Here is a 20,351-nt window from a genome sequence, read left to right on the forward strand (position 1 = left end):
TCCTGGCTCCCACACACGTTGCCAGTGTCTTAACAGACAAAATATCCCATTACATCGCATGTTATGCAATAAGGAAAACCAGAAGACCACATGGAGGTGGGAGAAAAACAACCAAACAAAACACGGTGGCTTTGATTTTGATTTGATGTCAAACAGCTGCAGCACCGAATCTACATGTTCAATCGGCTGGGGGGGAAAAAAAATAAGAGGCAGGCTGAGATGCAGGAGACAGATGTTCACCCGGCTCTCCAGATGTGCCCGACGGATGATCGTCAGCTTGGTGCACGAGGCCCGAAGGTTCATGATTACTGAGCCAGAACGGGCCACGATTGCAAACATCCTAGAAGCATTTAGTGAAGAAGAGAAATGACGAATGCAATGGTGACCAAAAGGCAGCCCGATCACAATCTCATGCCCAGTTGCGCATGATGGTATCTCTGAATGTCTAACTCAATCACCAGTAATCATTTCCAAATTACTCAGCCGCAGCTGGGGCGATGGGCTGCTGTATACGTGCCTCTCGGACTGTCAGAGTGGACAGAAACACCACTACACTCTACTTAGGATCATGAAATGACTGCTGTCCTTGGCTGCCCTTGAACAGAACCTCCATAGTATCATTAAAGCCATTTCAGTGCTTCAAAGTCGATCAAAACTGGCACAAAAAAAAAAAGAAAACCCTGAATTTTCTGCTCCGCTTTTTCTAACCAAGCATTTCCTGTAATGCCTTTGTTGTTTTGTTGTTGTTGTTTTTTTTTGTTCATTTTTGAAGGCGATGTGAAATAATTGTGACGATAAACGTCAGTTGATGTTGTGCAGCCTTAAATGTGAGACAATTCTACCTGCAGTTAGATGATACTCACGACTGTAATTAGATAAGCTGTTGGTCATAGTGTTGGTGTTTCGAGAATCCAACACGGAGAAGCCCCTCAGCTAGCATTTGCAAGTTTGTTTTGGGGCCTCTAGCAGTTGGGTTTCCTTGTGCGTAGGACCTCTATCTTTTGCCAATGATTCATAGCTCTTGAGAGCTCAGCGATTGCTGTGATTGAACTAAAGCAGACTGCTGTGTAACGCAGCGGGCAGTCTGTGAGGTGTGGGAGACAGTGGAGTGAATTGCCAGTCACTTGTTTAATGTTGAGTTGAGCGCAGATTTTTTTTTTTTGCCTGATACACGCGTTGGTTACAAAAAAAGTTTGTACCGTTTAGAACTCATTTAGCAGATGTGTGGGGACTGGTGTCAGAGACGAGTCTCCACCCCTCCGCTGTTAAAATACTCCATTGATGGTCTTCTCGTGTCCAGGTTCTGCTTAAAAACAGGGCTGAATGTTTACAGGCATGGGTGCAGGGTTGTCCACGGGGAAGTTATCACCATGGTCCTCACAAATATAGAGGACACAGCAGGTCAGGTCAGCCGGTCTTGCAAAAATAATTACAGAAGAAAGTGGCTAAAGCGCAACACCCTTTTTTTTTTTTTTAAAAAAAAAGAATATATATATTACACACACATACATATACATAGTAACAGTACATGCTATGTTGTTTTCCCACCTCAGCTGTGTGACTGCTGAGTCACGGGCTGATATCTGAAGCTGGCTTTGAGGAAAAGTATGAAGCATCTATCTTAGGATGATGGGTCCTTGGGAATTGAGGCCAACTGAAGTGCGTCTTAGCTGGAGGCAAGAGGCTGTCGGAGCACTGGAGCGTTACATTAGCAGAATGACTTGCAGAGGGATTTAGTGACTGTCCCATTGTCAGGAAGTCCTCCTGTCTTCTGTCTGACATTAGGCACTGTTTATCTTATAAAACGTCGCCTAAAACTCCTTCCTTCCTGGTACCTTTTGTTGCTCATTCTCTCTTCTTTTTCTCTCTCTGCTCTTTCATAAGGAAGCTCGCGTCGGTCAAATGCAATTTCTCGGAGAAGCTTTATGCATAAACCGAGGCGACCTGCCGAAAGCCTGCAGCATTTTTTTTTATTTTTTTTATTTTTTTTTTTACCCCTGAACATATTGCCTCACAGAATCCTGCTCATCATTTGTCTTTGGCTTTCACGATTTGTAAATCTATTCCATGTGCCTGTAAGCCATTTATTGCCCAGCTTCAGCGGCGCGATTGGTCTGGATGAGCTTGCTCTTTTTTTTTTTTTCCGTGATCAAATTACTGCTTTCGGTAGAGGGGATAAACGCAAGCAGGTTCAAGCCCTCACAAAGCTCAAAACGTGATTGAATTGAGTCTTTTGTTAATCATCAGAGTTTTATTTAACAAATTGCCCCCTAAATCCAAAGTCCTCTACCTCTATTTACCCGAGGCCAGAGCTATAGAGTAATACAGAGTTGCGACACGCTTTGAAGTCGCCGCTAGGGCTGTCACGTGGTTCATGTGAGCCTCCGGAGTTCCAAACATCACAGCGCTGTCAGTCAGTTTGAACGGGTTTTAGCGGGACGGAGCACAAAAACGATAACTTTAACATTTACGACGCAATTTTCGGTAAATATTGACCCATAATGTGCATTGATCACTTCACCGACTATGTATTTTAATCAACGTTTTTCTTTTTTGGAGCACAGAGACACATTTATCACCATTTTAAATCGTAGAGGGTACCCCTGCATGCTAGCAGGGGGCAGCTACCTCGTCCTCCTTTATACTGAATCATGCCAGTGGTCCAGCTTACCTTCAGATCTACATCCTTCAACAGAGCATGATGTTACTGTCTGTTCCCAGGATTTACTCCTGTTGTCCCAAACACTCTATCTGTAGAAGATGTCATTCAGTCTGTCTGTTCTCTCTGGTGTCAGATGGACAATGAGCCCCCCCCTCCCGCGACCCGATCGACGGATTCAGCGGGTATAATGAATGGATGGATTAAAATATGAATTTAACTTTTTTTCTGGTTAAAACCATATTAATGACAAAATAAATGTGTCAGTTGTGAAAAAAATAAACAAAACAGATTTAAACCAAACATTTTATTATAAAATGTCATCATAGAACATGTAAAACAAGCCTTAATAAAGAAGTTATTTTACTGCTATCTCTACTGTTGGGTAGATTAATCTGCAACAATGAACTGTATTTGATCAAATTCAAGGGTTTGGACATTGTAGAAAAGTTCTGAAGTCCTAAGGGTTGATCCATGGCAGCAGCGAGCACCACATCTGCTGACCTCCCTGACAACAACAGAGAAATTAATAAATTCATTATCACAGCTGCAAAGTCATGCTGAAAAAAACTTACTTAATTAAAGAACAGTCAGCTAATGCCTCACTATGCCAAAAATGTAGTAATTTAATCAATTTACCGGAGAAAATACGTCAGAAATACCAAAAATGTATTAAATATATAGTATTTTGGTAATGTTTTAAAACCTAACAATCAAAACAACTTTACACAATGTCACCTGACAATAAAAAGTTAACGGACTTTAGTGAAATGATCACGTTAATTACCTCACGTTAGCCTCCGTTACCAAGCTTTAAGCTAGGTCCCTAAATCCATTCCATTTTTAACATCAACATCGACATTTCATGCTAACCAAATGTAAAAATAACGATGTCTAAGAGTATACTTCTGATAGATAATGCTTAAAAATGTAAAAAAACGTTTAAAATGCTGTTATTTTATTAACTTACCAGTAATTGTTCTTGACGAGCAATTGAGGTTAACGGAGCTGCGTCCGTTGTTTGGAACTGTGGCGTCTCCGTGACCCACGTGACTTCCGCATTCCTTTCTTTCAATAGAAGTCTATGGGAGTGTCGCCACTCTCTTTTTACACCACTCTGCCCGAGGCTACTCAGTCGTGTAATCTTAAACTGCACAGAAGAGTGTTTTGAGACGTTTTATCACCCACTGGTTTGCACTGCAGGCAGTTTGAGACCCAAGTTCTAGTCAATGCTGTCTTATCCGGCCCTGATATGCATGCTGACTCGCATACATTCACAGTTTGACTACGTTATGCTAATTGGGAAGATATCGGTATCAAGTGCTCACATTAAACTGATATTGCGCGTTCAGGAGCCAAGAAGAGCAGAGGGGCAGTTGTACGCCAATCATAGCTGTCAGTCACTGCCCACACAGCAGACTCCAAAGCCTTCTACGAGCCCTGGAAAAGAAGCAGTAATTTCCCAAATCACCACCCACACAATATTAGAGTTTGCAAAAGAAAAAACAACTTCACATTTCTAGACAGCAAGTTTTTTGGAATGCACTAAACCTTCCTAAACCTGTGCTGTGTTGCCATTGCATTTAAGATGCGTCTCCCTCGCGCTCGTCTCGTGCTTCGGTTCTTTGCCTTCTCACCCATTTTCAGCATTACTTTGCCTCACCGAACGCATAGAAGACGACTTCAAAGGGCTGGTAGATGGGACAGCTATGAGATAATACACCCATGGGTTATTGCACCTATTTTAATTCGCCCCAAACCGGGTTATGGAAACGTGCCTGATGTGCTTTTTCTTTGTCGTGATTTCAGAGGTTTGCTTCAAAATTGACTTGACAGTTGGCTCGTGTTAAATGGAAAGTTTTAGTCAGTCAAAGTGGGTGTGTAATTTCTTTTTTTTTTTTTTTTTTTTTTTACATGTCAACCCCTGTAAAACAATTATAGATAGGGTTAAAAGATCTTTTTTTTTTTTTTTTTTTTTTGGATTTTGACATTAGAAGAGCTACTTTTGCTTTGCTGTGTCTGTTTTTTTTCTATGTGAAATGAAACGCTCTACCCAACCCCCCCCCAAAAAAGCCCTAAATATACAGGAAGTAGTTCAACAACATGTCTCTGAAGCCATAAAAGAAGCTACAACGTGTACTCTAACTCCCCATGTGGTCCAGTGGAGCAGCTAAGAGGCAGGAAGCATAACCTTTCCCTGGAAAGATAGAGGTTAAATACTGTGTCATGCTCCAACATCTCTACGATGGAAACTTAAGTGGAAGCAAACAGGACCAGATAGATAGATGAAAGGATACATTTTTCAGGTGCAGTATTTTTCTGTACAGTAAGCATCTATTGCAGCTGTTTGCTTTGAAATGTCATAACTGTGTAGGCACGACGTTGCAAATCCAGTCTTGCAAAGCCGCCATCCCACACGGCGACACTTAAGCGGGTGCTGTTCCAAGCCAAAAGTTAATTGTTTTCCAATCAACTTATGGTAACCCCGTTGCTTCTCCCTCTTGACAGACATGCAGTCATCGGAGCAGCGTGGACAAGCCTGACTCCGGTTTCCGACAGCCATGGAGTCCTCTTCCGAGTCCCAGCAGGAGCCTGAGAAAACTTTGGTAAGTGGTACAAGTCTGGCATGGACATGTCATTAGAAATGCACAGGCGCTGACATATTTAGAAATAAGATATACGTATATACAGCTCTGTACACAAGTTGCAGTTATATAATGACAATGCTCCCAGAGCACTGACTCTCAGGTCTCAGTTCCACGTGCCACAAATAACATCACCAAAACTGGCGCACCGGGTGCTTTGGCGCCCGTTTTGGCCGGTCTTGCACCTTGCAATTTTTGTAATCTGGTTGAATGGTTTCTGAACGGATATCCAGGTCTTTAAAAAAAAAAATGTTTTATTTCTGTGAGCTCATCCAAACATGTGAGTAGATGATCCAAAATGGAAATTCAGAGAAATTCAAAGTTGATTTTGTTGAGTTAGACTGGATTTTGAATGATATACTCTGTGCTCCATGTGGAAAGTTCCAGTGTAACTAGTCACTTAAAATCCACTCACCCTGGCTCATTACGTCTTAGGTGCGGATAATGGCCCCTAATAACCGGGCGTCTTCACTCAACCTCCATGCATACTGCTAATTTAGAAAGAGTTCCTGCTTCCCGCTGGTATCAGTGACAGGACGTCTGCTCCGAGAGTGCAGTCCCTGAACTTTAATGATCAGCTTAAGACGCTAATATCGTCAGGCTGTCGCAGACTTGTCTTGCTCGCTGTGACAGATACCAAACTTGGCTGCGTGTGGGTTAAACCTTTGTCAGTAGAAGACCGCCACTCAGGCCGCGGATGATTAAAGGTCATGCGCAGTTGTGTTTAATCAACCTCCTCAGCAACAGAATGGCGATTAAGCAGGTCGCTGGAAATAAAAACAGGGCACAGTGTTCTCACTCCGTGGCTTAGGTGCTACTTTTCTGTGACCGGAAGTCCCCCCCCCCCCTCCCCGTTTTGGTGTTACAGGTTGCCCGTGACACATTAAAGGCCAATCTAGCTGTGACGAAATTTGCTTTATTAACCCGTCGTTCTTCAGCATCCTGAGGGCTTTGGGGAAATACTTCAATTTGTGCTTTTATTCCACTCGAACCACGCAGCTGACGTTTTTAGAGGCACGTGTACGGGACATTTATATGAACAGAAATCGGGTATCTACCAATAGCAGTGCAAATAAGCGTGAGGTCTCAAACAGGGAGAGCAGTGAGCGATGAGTGTCATTAGAATGTATCGATACCGACGTGAATACAGATACTTATGAGTGTCTTTAAAAGGTACTTCTTTAAAGACATTTATAACAAACGGTTATGAAACCTAACTGCTGTGTCCAGATTAGTTTCTGATGCCGTCTTTCTGTTACATGGTAAAAAAAAAACAAGGTTTTTTGGAAATAAAATGCATTTATTTTACCCTATACTTGCTCTATGTTTCTCAGTGTAAAGCACACCGGCTCTGAGACAAAGCACGATCTTGAGAAGAGCTATAAACTGCGTCATCTGCATAGAAAACAACGTTTTAAGAGATGTTGGATTAAGGATAGTTGCATATACGCTCTGTATATGCAACCATCCTTATGTATATATGACTGAAATGTGTATATATATATATATATATATATATATATATATATATATCTTCTTTGTTCAAGTTCTATGCTCACGTGAGATCTTACCAATAACCCCAAAAATGTGACGGGAGTGGACCTGTCGCTCGTTACACACACGTACCGCGTCCCTCCTCCGATCTCCCGAATATGTCAGTCCATGCTTTCATTTCACTTTTATTGTAATACTCAGTAGCAATTTTTTTGGCGAAGTGGAGGGGGGTAATTATAGTGGCAGATAACTGGGGCGATAACTGTGCTGGCTATCTCTCCCACAGGCCTCCGCATACAATGGAACACAATGAGATTGCGTGGGAGTGGAGCTGAAAACCCTTTCTTGTTTCTTTGACACTTGCCTAAAGTGGAAGTTAGTTTTAATAACACTCTTTCTGCGTTATTACTGCAAGCTAATTAGATTTTCCAGCCTTCCTCTCTGCCTATTTTAGCGTCCGCCTAATTAAACTTCAGACTGCTCGCGTTGGTTTTGAAAGCCACGTCGATGCATTTAGTTTCGAAAGCGTTATTTTGGGTTGAGTTGACGAATCCGTGCTTCCTCGAGATCTCGGCCCCGAACCTCCTTTAAACAGGTTGCCGGCCGCGTGTTTGTCACTTTATCACACATGACCCCTGACTATGGCATCAGGCTGGTGTGAGACTTCATGCATTGTGATGCAAGCTTCTCCTGCTGCTTGCTGAAAAGGCCTGCTAATAGAGAGGAAGGCTTCCAACACGAGATGAAACGCTTCGGGAAGCACACCAGGTGACTGCTGCTTCTCCGCTTTCTCTGACATCCTCGCAGTCGGGATGGGTTTTGGCAGCCGGCGCCCCTCCTTGTTTAAAACATCCACCATTCGGTCTGCTGTCATTTGCATTTTACATACTGTAATGAAAGAGCTGGTGACCTGCTGTTCAGAACAGGCGGCAATGAAAAGGCACACAAAGCAACCATTATGCTCTTTGATAATGGGTTGGAAGGGAGCACAGGAATAATGGAAGAGGATCCGAGACTGGGAAGTCTTCCTCAGTTGTTGTTGAATTGCCTTTTCAAAAAGGTGTTTCATATTTAGCTTTATATTCGCCGAGGGAACAAGGCTTATGCTGCTTGGACGCTCCTAGATGGATGAGCATTGCGGTTGGTAATAAAACAAGCTTGATAATCCGTGAGACAAAGCAGGAATTTGTTTCTCGGACCAGCATTTATATAGTTTATAGTTTATAGCATTTATATAGTTTATAGTTTATATTATATAGTTTACATTTATATAGTTCAGTATTTGTCTCAGGACAGAGGCAGCATTCCAATCTGCTGCAAAGTATACACCACAGGCTATTAGCCGGGCTGCAGCACGGTTATCAAGCTCCTGATTTAGTTTGGAGTTTCAAGAAAAACATTTTTTTTTTTCTTTCAGCACGCAGTTGCTATTCCCAGCTTGTGTGTGCTCCTCTACTTGTTTCCCGCACATAGATACCCGGTTGCTTGAGATGATGCAGCTCTTGATCAGTCAGAGCGACCTCATCTTGTGTACGTGTCCGTTACTGTGATTCTTAGGCCGTAATATATCTGCCAACACCTTTTACAGACGCATCGCCAATATGCAACTTGATTTACACACGTATAGGTCATAGGCTGTCAGACAGTCGCCTCAGGCACGCTCAGGAGGGGAGATTGGACTGAAAACAAGTTTCGGTGCAATCTGTTGGCTTCCTTAGCTAGGAAATTGTTTTTGAATTGGCTCTATTTAAATGAATTGGATTATTTTATAAATAATTATGATTACAATGAATTGAATTCCAATTGGCTTGAATTGGACTTTATTATTTAAGTGCCTTGAGGTGACATTTGTTATATTTGGCGCTATATAACTAAAAATTAATTGAATTGAATTGGCTCATTGGAGGACGGGTTGTTTCATACCGATGGCCTCCGCGGTACAGTGCAGGAAACGGGCCCTTTTTTTTTTTTTTTTTTTTTTTGTCAAAACAAAACTGTTGATTTGGAATCCCATGATGTGAATCGCAGGCTTCTCTCTCAGCAGACGAGCTGTTGGCGGGTCTCTTACAACCGTTGCTTTGTGGCTCTGTTTTTAAAAAAAGAAAAGAAAACGTAGTCGGCGTCCTCTGTCAGGATTTTCACGCATACCCCCTTCTTGTGCGTAAACCTCGAGATTATGTGACGATTCCTTGTGACAAAACTACAGGGACTCGAAGCGTTCCTTGAAGGGACAGATCTGGCCCACCTGCTTACGTAACAACCCAGCATCTGTTTCAATCCATTAAAGAGTTACTTTGTCATCCCGGTGGGGGTTCTCGTTAGCCTGACTACGTCATACTCACGATTCTAGTCAGAATGTGAGTCTGATACCGCTCGATAGAGTTTTGAGTTTTGACTTGGGGCGTGTTTCAACCGAACCAGGAGAAAAAATGCCTCTTCGCTCAATTGGATAGACCTACAACCAATCAGAGCAACGTAGTATGTGACGTAGATTAAGCGACACACACTTGTTGTAGGAAGGAGGGCAAAACCATCTTTTCTATCGATTAAAGCCTTTATCGCGTTCCTCTGTTCGTCTTTCAAAACTAATGCAATGTGGACATCCTGTAGAACAGACTCGATGGCAGAATCTACACACCCTAGCTCTCCAGCGGCAGCCATGTTTGTTTCAAACCAATTCAAACCAAGCGCTCTTTAGTGACGTAGTCGTCGATAATGTCCCTGTTGATCATCTGTCCATCATCGTATAAAGCCCGCCCTGGCAATCTGATTGGGTCGACTGATTCGATGTCGGGCATAATGATTTCCCAACTGAGCAGAGCCAGACCGAACTTCCCGACCAAAAGGTTTATGGGCGGGGCTAAGTTCGGTTGGCACCCAGGCTATGTACTCGTGGCCCTGGCGGCTTGCCAGGCCCGTAGTTTTTACCTCGCCTGCATTTGGTGTCGAGACTGGCTCTGCTCTTAGTGTGTTCCCTGCATCCGAGAGACAACCTTTAGCTGTTGCATATTATATGCATTATGTCTCGAAATGGCCTACACTCTTTGGTCGGTGTTAAACGGTTCAGCAGGTTAAACTAAAACCTGCAGCAGAGGAGCGTGCACGGAATGGGTCCTCCGGCGCGGCTGCGTCGTCCGTGCGTTCCCCCGCCGTGGTGATTTTTCCACCATTGGCTGGGGAGATCTGGCACGGTCACTTTATTGGTTTATTGGTGCAGAAGGGCCTCAGTAAACAAGAGCCGTGCGGTTACAGTAGCTGCGCTCCAGGGTGTAAACAAACCTCCGTCTCACACTAATGACTCTTTTTTTTTTTACACTGTGGCTTCCAGTTAAATGGACTCTACTTGTATAGCGCTTTCTAGTCTAGCTGACCACTCAAAGGGCTTTTAACACTACATACCACATTCACCCATTCACTCACACACTCATACAAGCACGTCTTAGTCTGTACAGCTACGCGCTTCCTACTGGTTCAGCCCTCTCGAAACAGTAAATGTTTAACTTCCTTGTTTTTATGGCAGCGCTGTGTTTTGCAGGTTTTTGCCCCTGATAAAGAGTCTCTGAAAGGTATGTTTACGAGTTCCGTGGCTGTCGAAATAAAATAACATTAAAAAAAAGGTAACAGAAAAGATGGCAAAGAGACGGATGGATAAAGAGGGAAGCTTGAGGGAAGATTATGAGCGGAGGACGGATGAAAGCGGAGTTAAGAGTGGGCAAATGAGGAGGAGGAGGAGGTAAACAAGAAAATTACTCAAGGCTCAGAGTGTGAAAGAGGAGAGGAAGAGGAAGAGCACTTATCAGCCAGAAAGAGGGAGGCTCAAATTCTCTTGCATGCATGTTCTCTCTGCCTTGTCTCCTCCCTTCAGTATTTGGTGAGAGAGAAACGGGGCTGAGCTCTGTGGCACGTCGAACCGCTTTTAGTCCGACCCGAGCAAACGGCAACGGCGACAAACTCGGTTCCCTCGACTGACTGTCACACGGTAACGCATTTCCTCTCTTTTCTGTAAGCGAGCCTCAACAATGTCAGTGTGTCGAAACGGGAAGCAGGGGCGGGCGGATTAGACCGAGATGAAGTTGATGGCACTGCGTGCAGTTGCCTTTTTTTTTCTTTTTTTTTTGATGATGAATTTCGCTTCAATTGGCTGGAAATCATTCGTTGTGCCGCCGCCAAACTTCAGTCATTGTACTGTCACGCACGACCCTCGTGTGAAAGGGTTTCACACTTGAACGTTGAATGTACTGTTGCAGTTTCCACTCAAGGTTCTTTTTTGCTTAGTAAGTTGTCACTGAATGAAGGCCAACGCTATGTGCAGCCAGCTTAGATTGTGAGAGTCTGGGGCTTAATATTTGTGCATGAATAAGGAAAAGCTGCAGCAGGCTGATAGCCAAAGCGTGGTTCTAATAGAGCCTAATGACAGGGGAGTGGGGTGGGGTGTGTGTGTGTGTGTGGGGGGGGGGGGGGTCTGTTTCTGGTCTCTGCAAGCAGTTACAGACAGGGTTACAAGTACATTATAGAAGCATAATAGCTCCTGAACGCAACCCTCTCAAGTCCAATTATATCCGTAATGAGTTTTACAACAAAAACAAATAAACTACGATTATTTTCTCTGGGGATGTCACACCAGGCTCGTTTGAATGAAGGCAAATTGACCATTTATCTGTTGCTGGGATTCAGTTACGCAGCAGCGGTTTTCCAGGAAAAGGTTGTGTTTTTGTTTCCGTCTTATTCATTTATTTATTTATTTTTTTATCCCCACAATAGAGGCTCCGCAGGAGTCTTGGCTGCATCCACGGGGGTTGCAGTGCTGAGAGGCTCGGGGCTGAGTGTAAGCTAGCAAAGCTCGTGCTCGTTCACTTGGAGCAGCTGCTGGAGTCCAGACTCTGACCTCACACTGCTTCCTAAAGCGGATGGAGAAAACACAGCAGTCGTGTCGTGTTAAACCGAGGATTTAAGTGACTTTACAACACCGACTTAACCAGAATGCTTGTGTGATGGCAGAAATGAAGTACAGCCTGATGACCTTGAAATATATGTATATATATTTTTTTTTTCCTTCTGCTACTCATTTAGGGACGTATTCGTGATTGGAACCACCTGCTGGACAATTATCCCGATCCCCTAACAAGAAGGGAATCCAGCTGCGATCAGCCAGTGGCACCATTTCCTCATTGTTGAGCAAATCCTCGGTGGCACCGTAACGTTTTAAATGTCAGACAGGCTAATGGCTTAGCTGCCATGTGGAGGCTGTGCCGAAACGTTCCCTGCACTGTCTTTTATCAGCAGGTACCTTTATTATATTCCACGGTCCATTGCTGTACAGGTTCGTGGTTAAAAACGTAGTCATTTGCAGCATTTGAATCGACTGCTTAGAGTACCAGTGGCGATTCCTCTGCCGCTTTAGATCCTAAACAACGGTATCACCCATTTACCCACTCCCCTTCCAGATGGCCCTAAGTCCCGAGTCCCCCGCTGCGGTTAAACTGAGACTCCACTCTGTGTGAGGCCCACGGAAACCACCCAGCCACCTCCCCCAAACACCTCCTTTAAGCTAGACTTGCCGAAACGCTGCAGCCTACTAAAGTGCCGTCAGATACCGGTGTGAGATTCCATTTCGCCCCCCCACGGCACGCCTCCCGACTCCTTCCGCGGGGCAGAGTAAATACTTAATGCACCGACTGAATACTGTAAAAGCAGCAGACATCCTTGTTTTGTCTGCTGACTTTTTGTCATGCTTTTCAGGCGATAATATTTCGATGTAAGAAAAAGCAGGGCAAGAGCCTCGTTGTAACTCTTGAAATGTGAAGGGAGCTCTTGTGTTTTTCAGAAGTACCGGAGTCAGCTGAGGATCTTTACAGTCATGAGTACACTGCAAACAGAAGCCGTCGGAGCCTCCCTCAGCATGCACGGGATGGTGTCAGTTTGCTACAGTGTAAACAAATCAACTAAAAATACGGCGCTGAAGGAGTTGTCCGCAGCTCACAGGCCCGACTTCAAGGCAATATTATGCTTCCTGTTTACATTTCCACTCAAAGCCCCAAAAATGACATAAAGTCTAGTTCCAAACGCTTTTTTTAAATCGTGAGGCCATTGCCGTGGTATCCCTGCAGTTGGTGCTCGTCCATCCCGCTGCACCGCACCTTGGTTTTGATTAATTGGAAACCTTAGACCTAATATACGGTAGCTCCAGCAAGGGAGTAAAAGGCAATAATTGCAGTGTCGACTCTTGCATCGCGTCAAGTCTTGGTCAGTGAAGGTGGCGCTTCCACACTCATAACCCATATGATTAAGCGTTTTTTATTTATGGCGCCTGTTCTTGTTCCTCCCCAGCTGTAAATCAGGCACCACTTGGGCAGCTCCCAAGAGCAACATCTCGTCAGCCTGTGCTCGGGCTTTGGCCGTGAACCCACCTCCCGCTGACAGATGTGTCAGTCCCTTTGATGGATAAAGCTGTTCTGACATTACTGCATGCTTGCCTGGTCTCAGTGATTTCACACTCTGGTGGTGCCGCAGGGCAGGATAGCTGGGACTTGCAGTGGCTGTGTGGAAAATACTGTAAACCTGGTCTAAGCCAAGTGAGTCGCACAGTACCCGCCGTTACTGTATGGTGTGAAATGAAATTTTAAATTCTGCGCAAATTGATTAAAAGCAGATCAATTGAATCACCCTGTTTTTTTTAAAAGAATCAGTCACTTTGCAATGGAAAGAGTATTTTTGTTTAAGTTTATCCATCTATTTCATAAAGGTTGTACATCACCTCTGCATCAGTTTTTATTTCATGTCAGAAAATAAGCAAAGTAGCATAATCAGCCTGTGTCCTTCAGTTTTTTCTTTCAGTCCCTGCTCCAGTTTCAGATTCATTTTGACTAAAGAGAGCTTAAACCAGCGAGTTTGGTCAGCTGCTCAGATTCTCTGACCGACAGGCCCCGAACCGTCACCGTCGTCGTCTAAAACCTCGGTTCAAAGAAGTTTCAAAAGAGGCAGTCCCCCCTGAAAAAAAACAAAATGAGAGGGCTTAAAAAAGAAAAAAAAAAACAGTTTGTGCTCTGTGAAAAGTCCCCGAAAATTGGCACAGAAGCTTTAGCAATTGATTTAGCATTTGCCAAACTTTATGAAACCTAAAGGAATTAAAAAAAAAACTACTTTTCTTCGACAGCGGCCGTTTATGTCCCAGCCAAACGAAAAGACAGCGAAGGTGTCTAACAAGAAGTTAAGTCATTTCTCAGCGTAACCTTGCAGGCTGTGCCCACACCAGAAACACTGATAACAACCAAAGGCCCTCAGACCAAAGCTGTGTTCGAAACCGCATACTACATACTGCATACTTTCAAACGGCATACTCATCGATCAGACAGTATGCAGAGCGTTTACCCACAATGCATTTCGCTCCTGCTCGAGGCGAAATCAGCCGGCCTGAAGCTGATTTCGCTTAAGCTCTAAACTCTGTAAACTTTAGCAACATTTGAAACATTTTCAGGTGAGAAAGTAGTGGTTTAGATCACCAAGGTGTTGAAAATCTGACAAAATACCGGCTATTTACAATTTTGTTCTGACGAATTTGGCGCTATTAAAGCTAGCCGTAGTGAGTAATGCACTTCCGGTTATTTTCACAAAATAAAATACCCATTGCCTTTTATCACAGGGAAAGCCATTACGATACAATTGGTGCTTTTGTTTTGAAAACAGGAAGTGAACCTACCCTCGTTGTAGCTAGCTCAAAACTGCCGTTTTGACAGGAAATGACGATCAGCGACGTCCCTTTACGTTGCATCTTGGGTAGTTTGAGTATGAGAAGTAACCTCATGATGCATATCCAACATTTCGGCGAATCTAGTATGCATCCGGAAACTTCTCGCTTACTAAAACTCGCTTACTAACTCAAAAAGTTAGTATGAGTAGTAGGAGTAGTATGCGGTTTTGAACACAGCCTAAGTCTTAAGTTTTAGGATGGATTATTTTTTAGATCACAAAACCACAGTTGGCCTATTACAGCCAATCAAATTCATCAACAAAGCTGCCAAAAAGTAAGCTGGACAGATATGTTTTTTTTCTATTTATATATCGACACCACATTTCGTGTTCCGTATACGTTCGGCACCGCTTTCTGGCATTGTCCAAAAATTCAAACATTCGCTTTATGCCACACTTTTATCGTGAACAAATCACGTTGCCGTTTCAACCCAGTCGTTCCTGTAGCTCATGAGATGAGTTATTTTTTTTTCCCATTTGACATAAGGGTGTATTGGTTTAGTCTCCAAAGTCGTCATGTTTTTTTTCTTTTCTCGCGGTCATGAATGTATTTGAACGCAAAAACATTGGTGAACCATAACGGAGTGAGCCACCAGTCTGCCGGGGTTACTCGGCAACGGTTCACCTTGGTGATGGCTGTGTTTGTATAAACTGAACAAACTGTACAATGACGCAGCGTAACTGCTTCAATGTAAAAGAACCGGAATCAGAAAGTGACTCATCAAAAATTGCTCCAGTTGTGTCAGTTAGTTCATAAAACAGCAACTGAGTGCAAGTTTTATTATTAAAGCCCCGAAACAGCTCAGTGTCGGTATTACCGTCAGAGAACGAGCTGTGGCTTAACGACCGTGGCACGACTGTACCTTTCGGTTCGCTGGCTGCTACGACAACTCCGGTCCGTTTAATTTAATTTGTGCTAAGCTCCTCTCTTGCTCTCCCAGAGCCCTAAACACGAGCATGAATACCTCCCTATTTCTGCCCTCCCTATTTCTGACCAGCCACAACTCCTGTCTGCTCTGTGTCGGTGTCAGGAGATTTGAATTAGTGCTTATCTTGTCAGGAAATAAGGCTCGGATAGAATTCACATCCTCTCATGTTGAAGTCTGTCATGATTCTTCTCTCCCTCTCACGGAACCTCTGTTTATTCAGTCGGGCCTGGGTCAGAAACTCTCTGACTGCAGCTTTGTTGTTTGCTCAACTCAATCAGGTTGTTTAAATCTGGTTCGGGCAGTGGATGTAACAAGAAAATCATCACAGTATTCGGTTTGTGAGTTGTTTACGAGTGAAGGGCTTTTTTTTTAAAAGCTCTTTGAAATGGTTAAACTACACTAGTCAAAACCAGTAAAAAACAAATAGGTAGTCTAATTTAGCCTATGAGTGGGAGGTGGTGGTCTCACCTGTTCATAAAGGGGACTGATGCCTCACTCCCAGGGCACATCTCAAAATCCCTAAATGCATAAACAAGTACTTTAAAAGGGTTTAGTTCTTTTTGTAAAGCATGATTCATCGTTTCCCTGCCTTTAAAGGGAAAATAGATAGTAAACACAATCTGTATTGGCTCTCTTGATTAGATTTTAAATCATAGCTTTACACTGTTTACAGCTGTTTTTCTGCTCTTGCGCTGAAGCTAGAAAGGAACTGGGTCAGAATTTAGCTGCGAGTGATGTTTAGACGTTACGTAACGCGTCTCAGCGTTTCATCCTTTGTGAGCTTTTCCTCCTTTGAGAAGCTGAGAAAGCATTGCGACCGTGTTTCCTGAGGTTTTGTTGCTTTGGAGGAAATGGGGGGGGGGGGTTCAATGTGTGCTACCTTTTATATATTAGTATGAATATGCACAAGGGTATTTTTTGTTGTTGAAAGTTAATGTCGGTTATCCAGCAGCGCAGACACTGATTGCACACTTTCCCTTTGCTTCTTTTTCCGCTCATACACATGGAGTATATAACAGATATATCGTCCTAATTGTGGTGGATGTTTTTGGTGCAAAAGAACAACCGGTTCAAGGTTACTGCTTTGATCAAACTCGTGAAATGCGGGGCTTTGATTTAGTTGCCCATACTATACTCCAATGAATTCAAACATCAGACAAACCTTTTTTTTTGCGGTTTCAGGGGAGCACACGGGCTTCGGTGTCCTTGTACGTCATGCCACCCGCGCAGCAGGCCGCTGGCTTTGGTCTGGAAGCCGGATAAAAGGCAGATGAAGAGGACTCGCACGGCAAAATGTCCTCTAGTCCCCCCAGTAAAGCAGAATTGTCACAGTCGCACGGCACCTTGATATGGTGGAGACCTTTGAATTGGAATTTGGATCCATCTGCCGTCACGGTGGAAGCTTTAAATTATGCATCTGTTGTGTTTTGGCCCTCAGGGCCCAACAGACCACTTTGGAATTCAAATGCGCGAGCCGTCATCTGGAGTCCATTTATCCAGACTCATTATTTGACTTTTCATGAATCGAACACGGCGGGCCACGGTTTGCTCTTCCCACCCCGTTGTTTACTGTGGGCTCAGATGCCGATGTGACGTTAGACTCACTTTTTTTTACGAGCACATCTGTGATCTTGTTAACCAACATCCTGCTGCCAGATATCGCTCATTTCACAGGGCTTATCAAAGACCCGCTGCTCTGTTGGACACGTCAGCGGAAACCCAAAACACTGCTCTGGCTTATGTGTTGGTGGAACTACTGCTGTGGGCCACCTTTACGTACGGCAGTGGGGTTGTTCTGCATCTCACAAGAGGGATCGTGACAAAAAAGAGGAATTTGAAAAGGTGGAAAGAGTCCTCAAGCTCATGTTCAACACGGGGCGTGCACTGGAATTTCAGATCAAGTTTTCCAAAGGCAAACTGGTGGGCAGCTGTTAGTTTTCCCATCATCTGTTATCAGTTGGACGCATGTGTTCGTTTGGACATTCTCACCGAAAAACCCTTTGGAGTTTGTGGCCATATTACGACGTTGTTTTCAACGAAAGACGCTCTCTGACTCGAATGTGATTTAGTGAAAATTCTTTGCCGTGCTCGACTTTGTCTTGGCGGTGAGATGCTCTCTGTAGTTGCATCGATGACCGAGGGAGAGGCGAGCTCTCAGTCAGTCAGAGAGCCTCGGCCTCCACCTGTTGATGGCGAGGGGAAAAGAAAGACTAAAGAAAAGAACATGCAGTTCTAAACACAGGATACATTCCTCCCCTGAAACTCATCCATCCATTCATCTCCAGTAGACTCGATTACTGTAATGCTCTTTTAACTGGACTTCCCAAAAAGAGCATTAAACATCTGCAGCTCATCCAGAACGCTGCTGCTGGAGTTTTAACCCGGACTAAGAGATCTGAACACATCACAGCAGCTTTAAAATCTTTACTCTGGCTTCCAGTCAGTCACAGAATAGATTTTAAAAGCCTGCTGATGGTTTAGGCCCAAAATACATCTGTGATCTGTTCAGAGAATATAAACCCAGCAGAGCTCTTAGGTCCAAGGACTCAGGTCAGCTGGTCCAGTCCAGAGTCCAGACTAAACATGGAGAAGCAGCATTTAGCTGTTATGCTGCAAACAAGTGGAACAAACTGCCAGTGGAGATTAAACTTTCACCAAATGTAGACATTTTTAAATCCAGGTTAAAGACATTTCTGTTCTCATGTGTCTCTGCATGAAATCTGCACGCTATCTTTTCATTTAAATTCATTTAAATTATTTTACTTGTTTCTCTTTATATTCTTTTAGGTATTTTTAATGCTTCTTCCACTCCCCGCCGCAATGCTTTTATTTTATGTAAAGCACTTTGAATTGTTTTGTACATGAAATGGGCTGTATAAATAAACTTGATTTGATTTGATATTTTGCCCCTTTTGTACCAAAGTTTCTACAAAGACAATACACGAGCCTGCCATCTGGGTATTTGTTTATCAAATGTGTGTGTGTGTGGATCTGCGATCTGCGCCACCCTTGCTTGATATTCAATTGAAAGCGAAGAGAGCTTGGTAATAGCTAATAATAGCTTTGCCACATGCTGCAGTCCAGGCGTGCACTGTCATCACACTGAACCAATAAGACTCCTGTCAGTTTGTGTTTTTCACGACTCACTCCTGTGATTTTCCTGCTCCCCCCCCTTCACGTTGTATCTCTTTCAGCCTTTTTACCACCTCCACTTATCCGCAGAATTAATCCGCACTAATAATCTGGGCGATCAGTTTTTCCAGGGAGCATATCCCCCCCCCCCCCCCGGGTTCGGGCATCAGTCCGTCAGTCATAGGAACTAACAGCGGTTGCCATGAGCTTCTGTCTTATGAAACAGAGCTAAGGATTTTGGTTGAGTAAAAGGTAGTTTTGGGATAGTTTTGAGGTAGTTTTGGGATCAGACTCGGGCTCTGATCACGGAAGCAGACTGAGGCAATACGAGCTTGTTTGTACGATTATTTGAAACTATTTAGGAAGAGCTCTCTAGGAATGTGCCCAGCCTTCCAGGGACAACCTCGCCTCACCTCACCGCGAATGAGCGTCAGCGGCCTGCAAGTCAGAGGGCGTGGCCCGGTGTAACTGTGCTTTTCAACTGCCCGACAATGAGCTGAGCCGAGATTAAGCCTCGTTAATCGACCTCTGACGTTCGGTGACAGTTTCCTAATCCCCCCCGCCTTATTGTTGTAAGCTCTCGGTGTTGTCGTTTTTTTCTTTTTTCTTTTAACCCTCCTCTGCCAGCGGCTCTCGGGGTCCAGCGCAGACTCTTTTGCCCATTTGTTAATACCCTCTTGACGAAGTGAACGATATCCAATCAGTGACATTGTTATCTTTGTCTTCCTCCTCACCGACTGGCTGGCCGTCTTGCCTCCTCCTATTGGTTATAAGGTCATCCTGCGTTTAGACTCTCCATCGCAGCTGTTTGGGTTGCCGTCATAGGTTTACTGGGGTCTTGTTTTGGGTAGTTTTCCATAAGCCGGAGCCAAATGGAGTCCCGAGGGTGTTGAAATCTTTTTCGTAGACTAGGACAGATGGTTGCAACCTGGTCTGTCCCTGTCATTACTTAAGCTTGTAACAGAAATGCACAAGACTGCTGTATATTTTTAAATTGAAACTTTTTGGCACTTTTATGCAAATATACAATGTGGGAGCTTTGTAATCTGTTGAGATTTGACCCCAAATGAGACTTTTAAATGCAAATATGCTTCGTACAAATGTACATTTACTGTTGCATTCTGGGTCATCTGGTTATGGGGTTGTTTTGGGTAGTCAGAGACATGTCAGCAAAACGATGAAGCAAGTTGCAGGCCTTGTTCGATGTCTAAGAAGTGTCTTTCTGTTTTATTCTGATTGAGAAACACTACCTCTGATGTTTTAGGTTACATCCCAGAGGAAGAAGGGGCTCATAATCTGGATTCCTTTCAGATTATCTTTACTAATCAATCATAAAGCACAGGCTGGGGAAAAAAGTGCACGGGGAGTGTGAAATCTGCCTTGTAAAAGTGCATTATTGTGATAATACAGCGAATATGAATGGCCCAATCTGTGGCGGCCTTTGGAAGAGCAAGGCAGAGAGAAATGGATCTGCCTGCACACTTCAGTACACTCGAGTCCAGCTGAGGTATTCGCTGAGTAAAACAAGTGGAATATCCATTACACACGATTTATGGGCCCGAAGAGGTGACCGCTTTGCACGTCGCAACGTCAAGCGATGCTGCAGACCTCATTCCGACACTGGAGATGAAAAATGTACGCAAAAAATTCCAATTTAAAATTGCATTGCATTATATTTCCCCAAATGTTCCTCTTTAAAACTGATTGCTGATTTGTGTGTATTTAAACGATAACACAACATCTGAG

At 43.9% G+C, this 20,351-nt stretch overlaps 1 protein-coding gene across 6 annotated transcripts in view; it reads left to right on the forward strand.

The window, feature by feature from the left end:
- The window catches only part of osbpl8 (oxysterol binding protein-like 8), a 75,783-nt gene that overhangs the window by 11,622 nt on the left and 43,810 nt on the right, over nt 1–20,351 (forward strand). For 4 of the 6 annotated variants that reach the window (XM_075471906.1, XM_075471909.1, XM_075471908.1 and 1 more), the window contains exon 2: nt 5,168–5,265. In XM_075471906.1, the coding sequence (XP_075328021.1) occupies nt 5,221–5,265 (45 nt within the window). In that variant the 5' untranslated portion in view covers nt 5,168–5,220. Of the gene's footprint in view, nt 1–5,167; nt 5,266–10,663; nt 10,778–20,351 lie in introns of those variants that run through there. The other 2 variants (XM_075471910.1, XM_075471911.1) reach the window with 2 other exon arrangements.

Source organism: Odontesthes bonariensis, chromosome 8, assembly GCF_027942865.1.
Source record: "Odontesthes bonariensis isolate fOdoBon6 chromosome 8, fOdoBon6.hap1, whole genome shotgun sequence".
Taxonomy (NCBI): Eukaryota; Metazoa; Chordata; class Actinopteri; order Atheriniformes; family Atherinopsidae; genus Odontesthes; species Odontesthes bonariensis.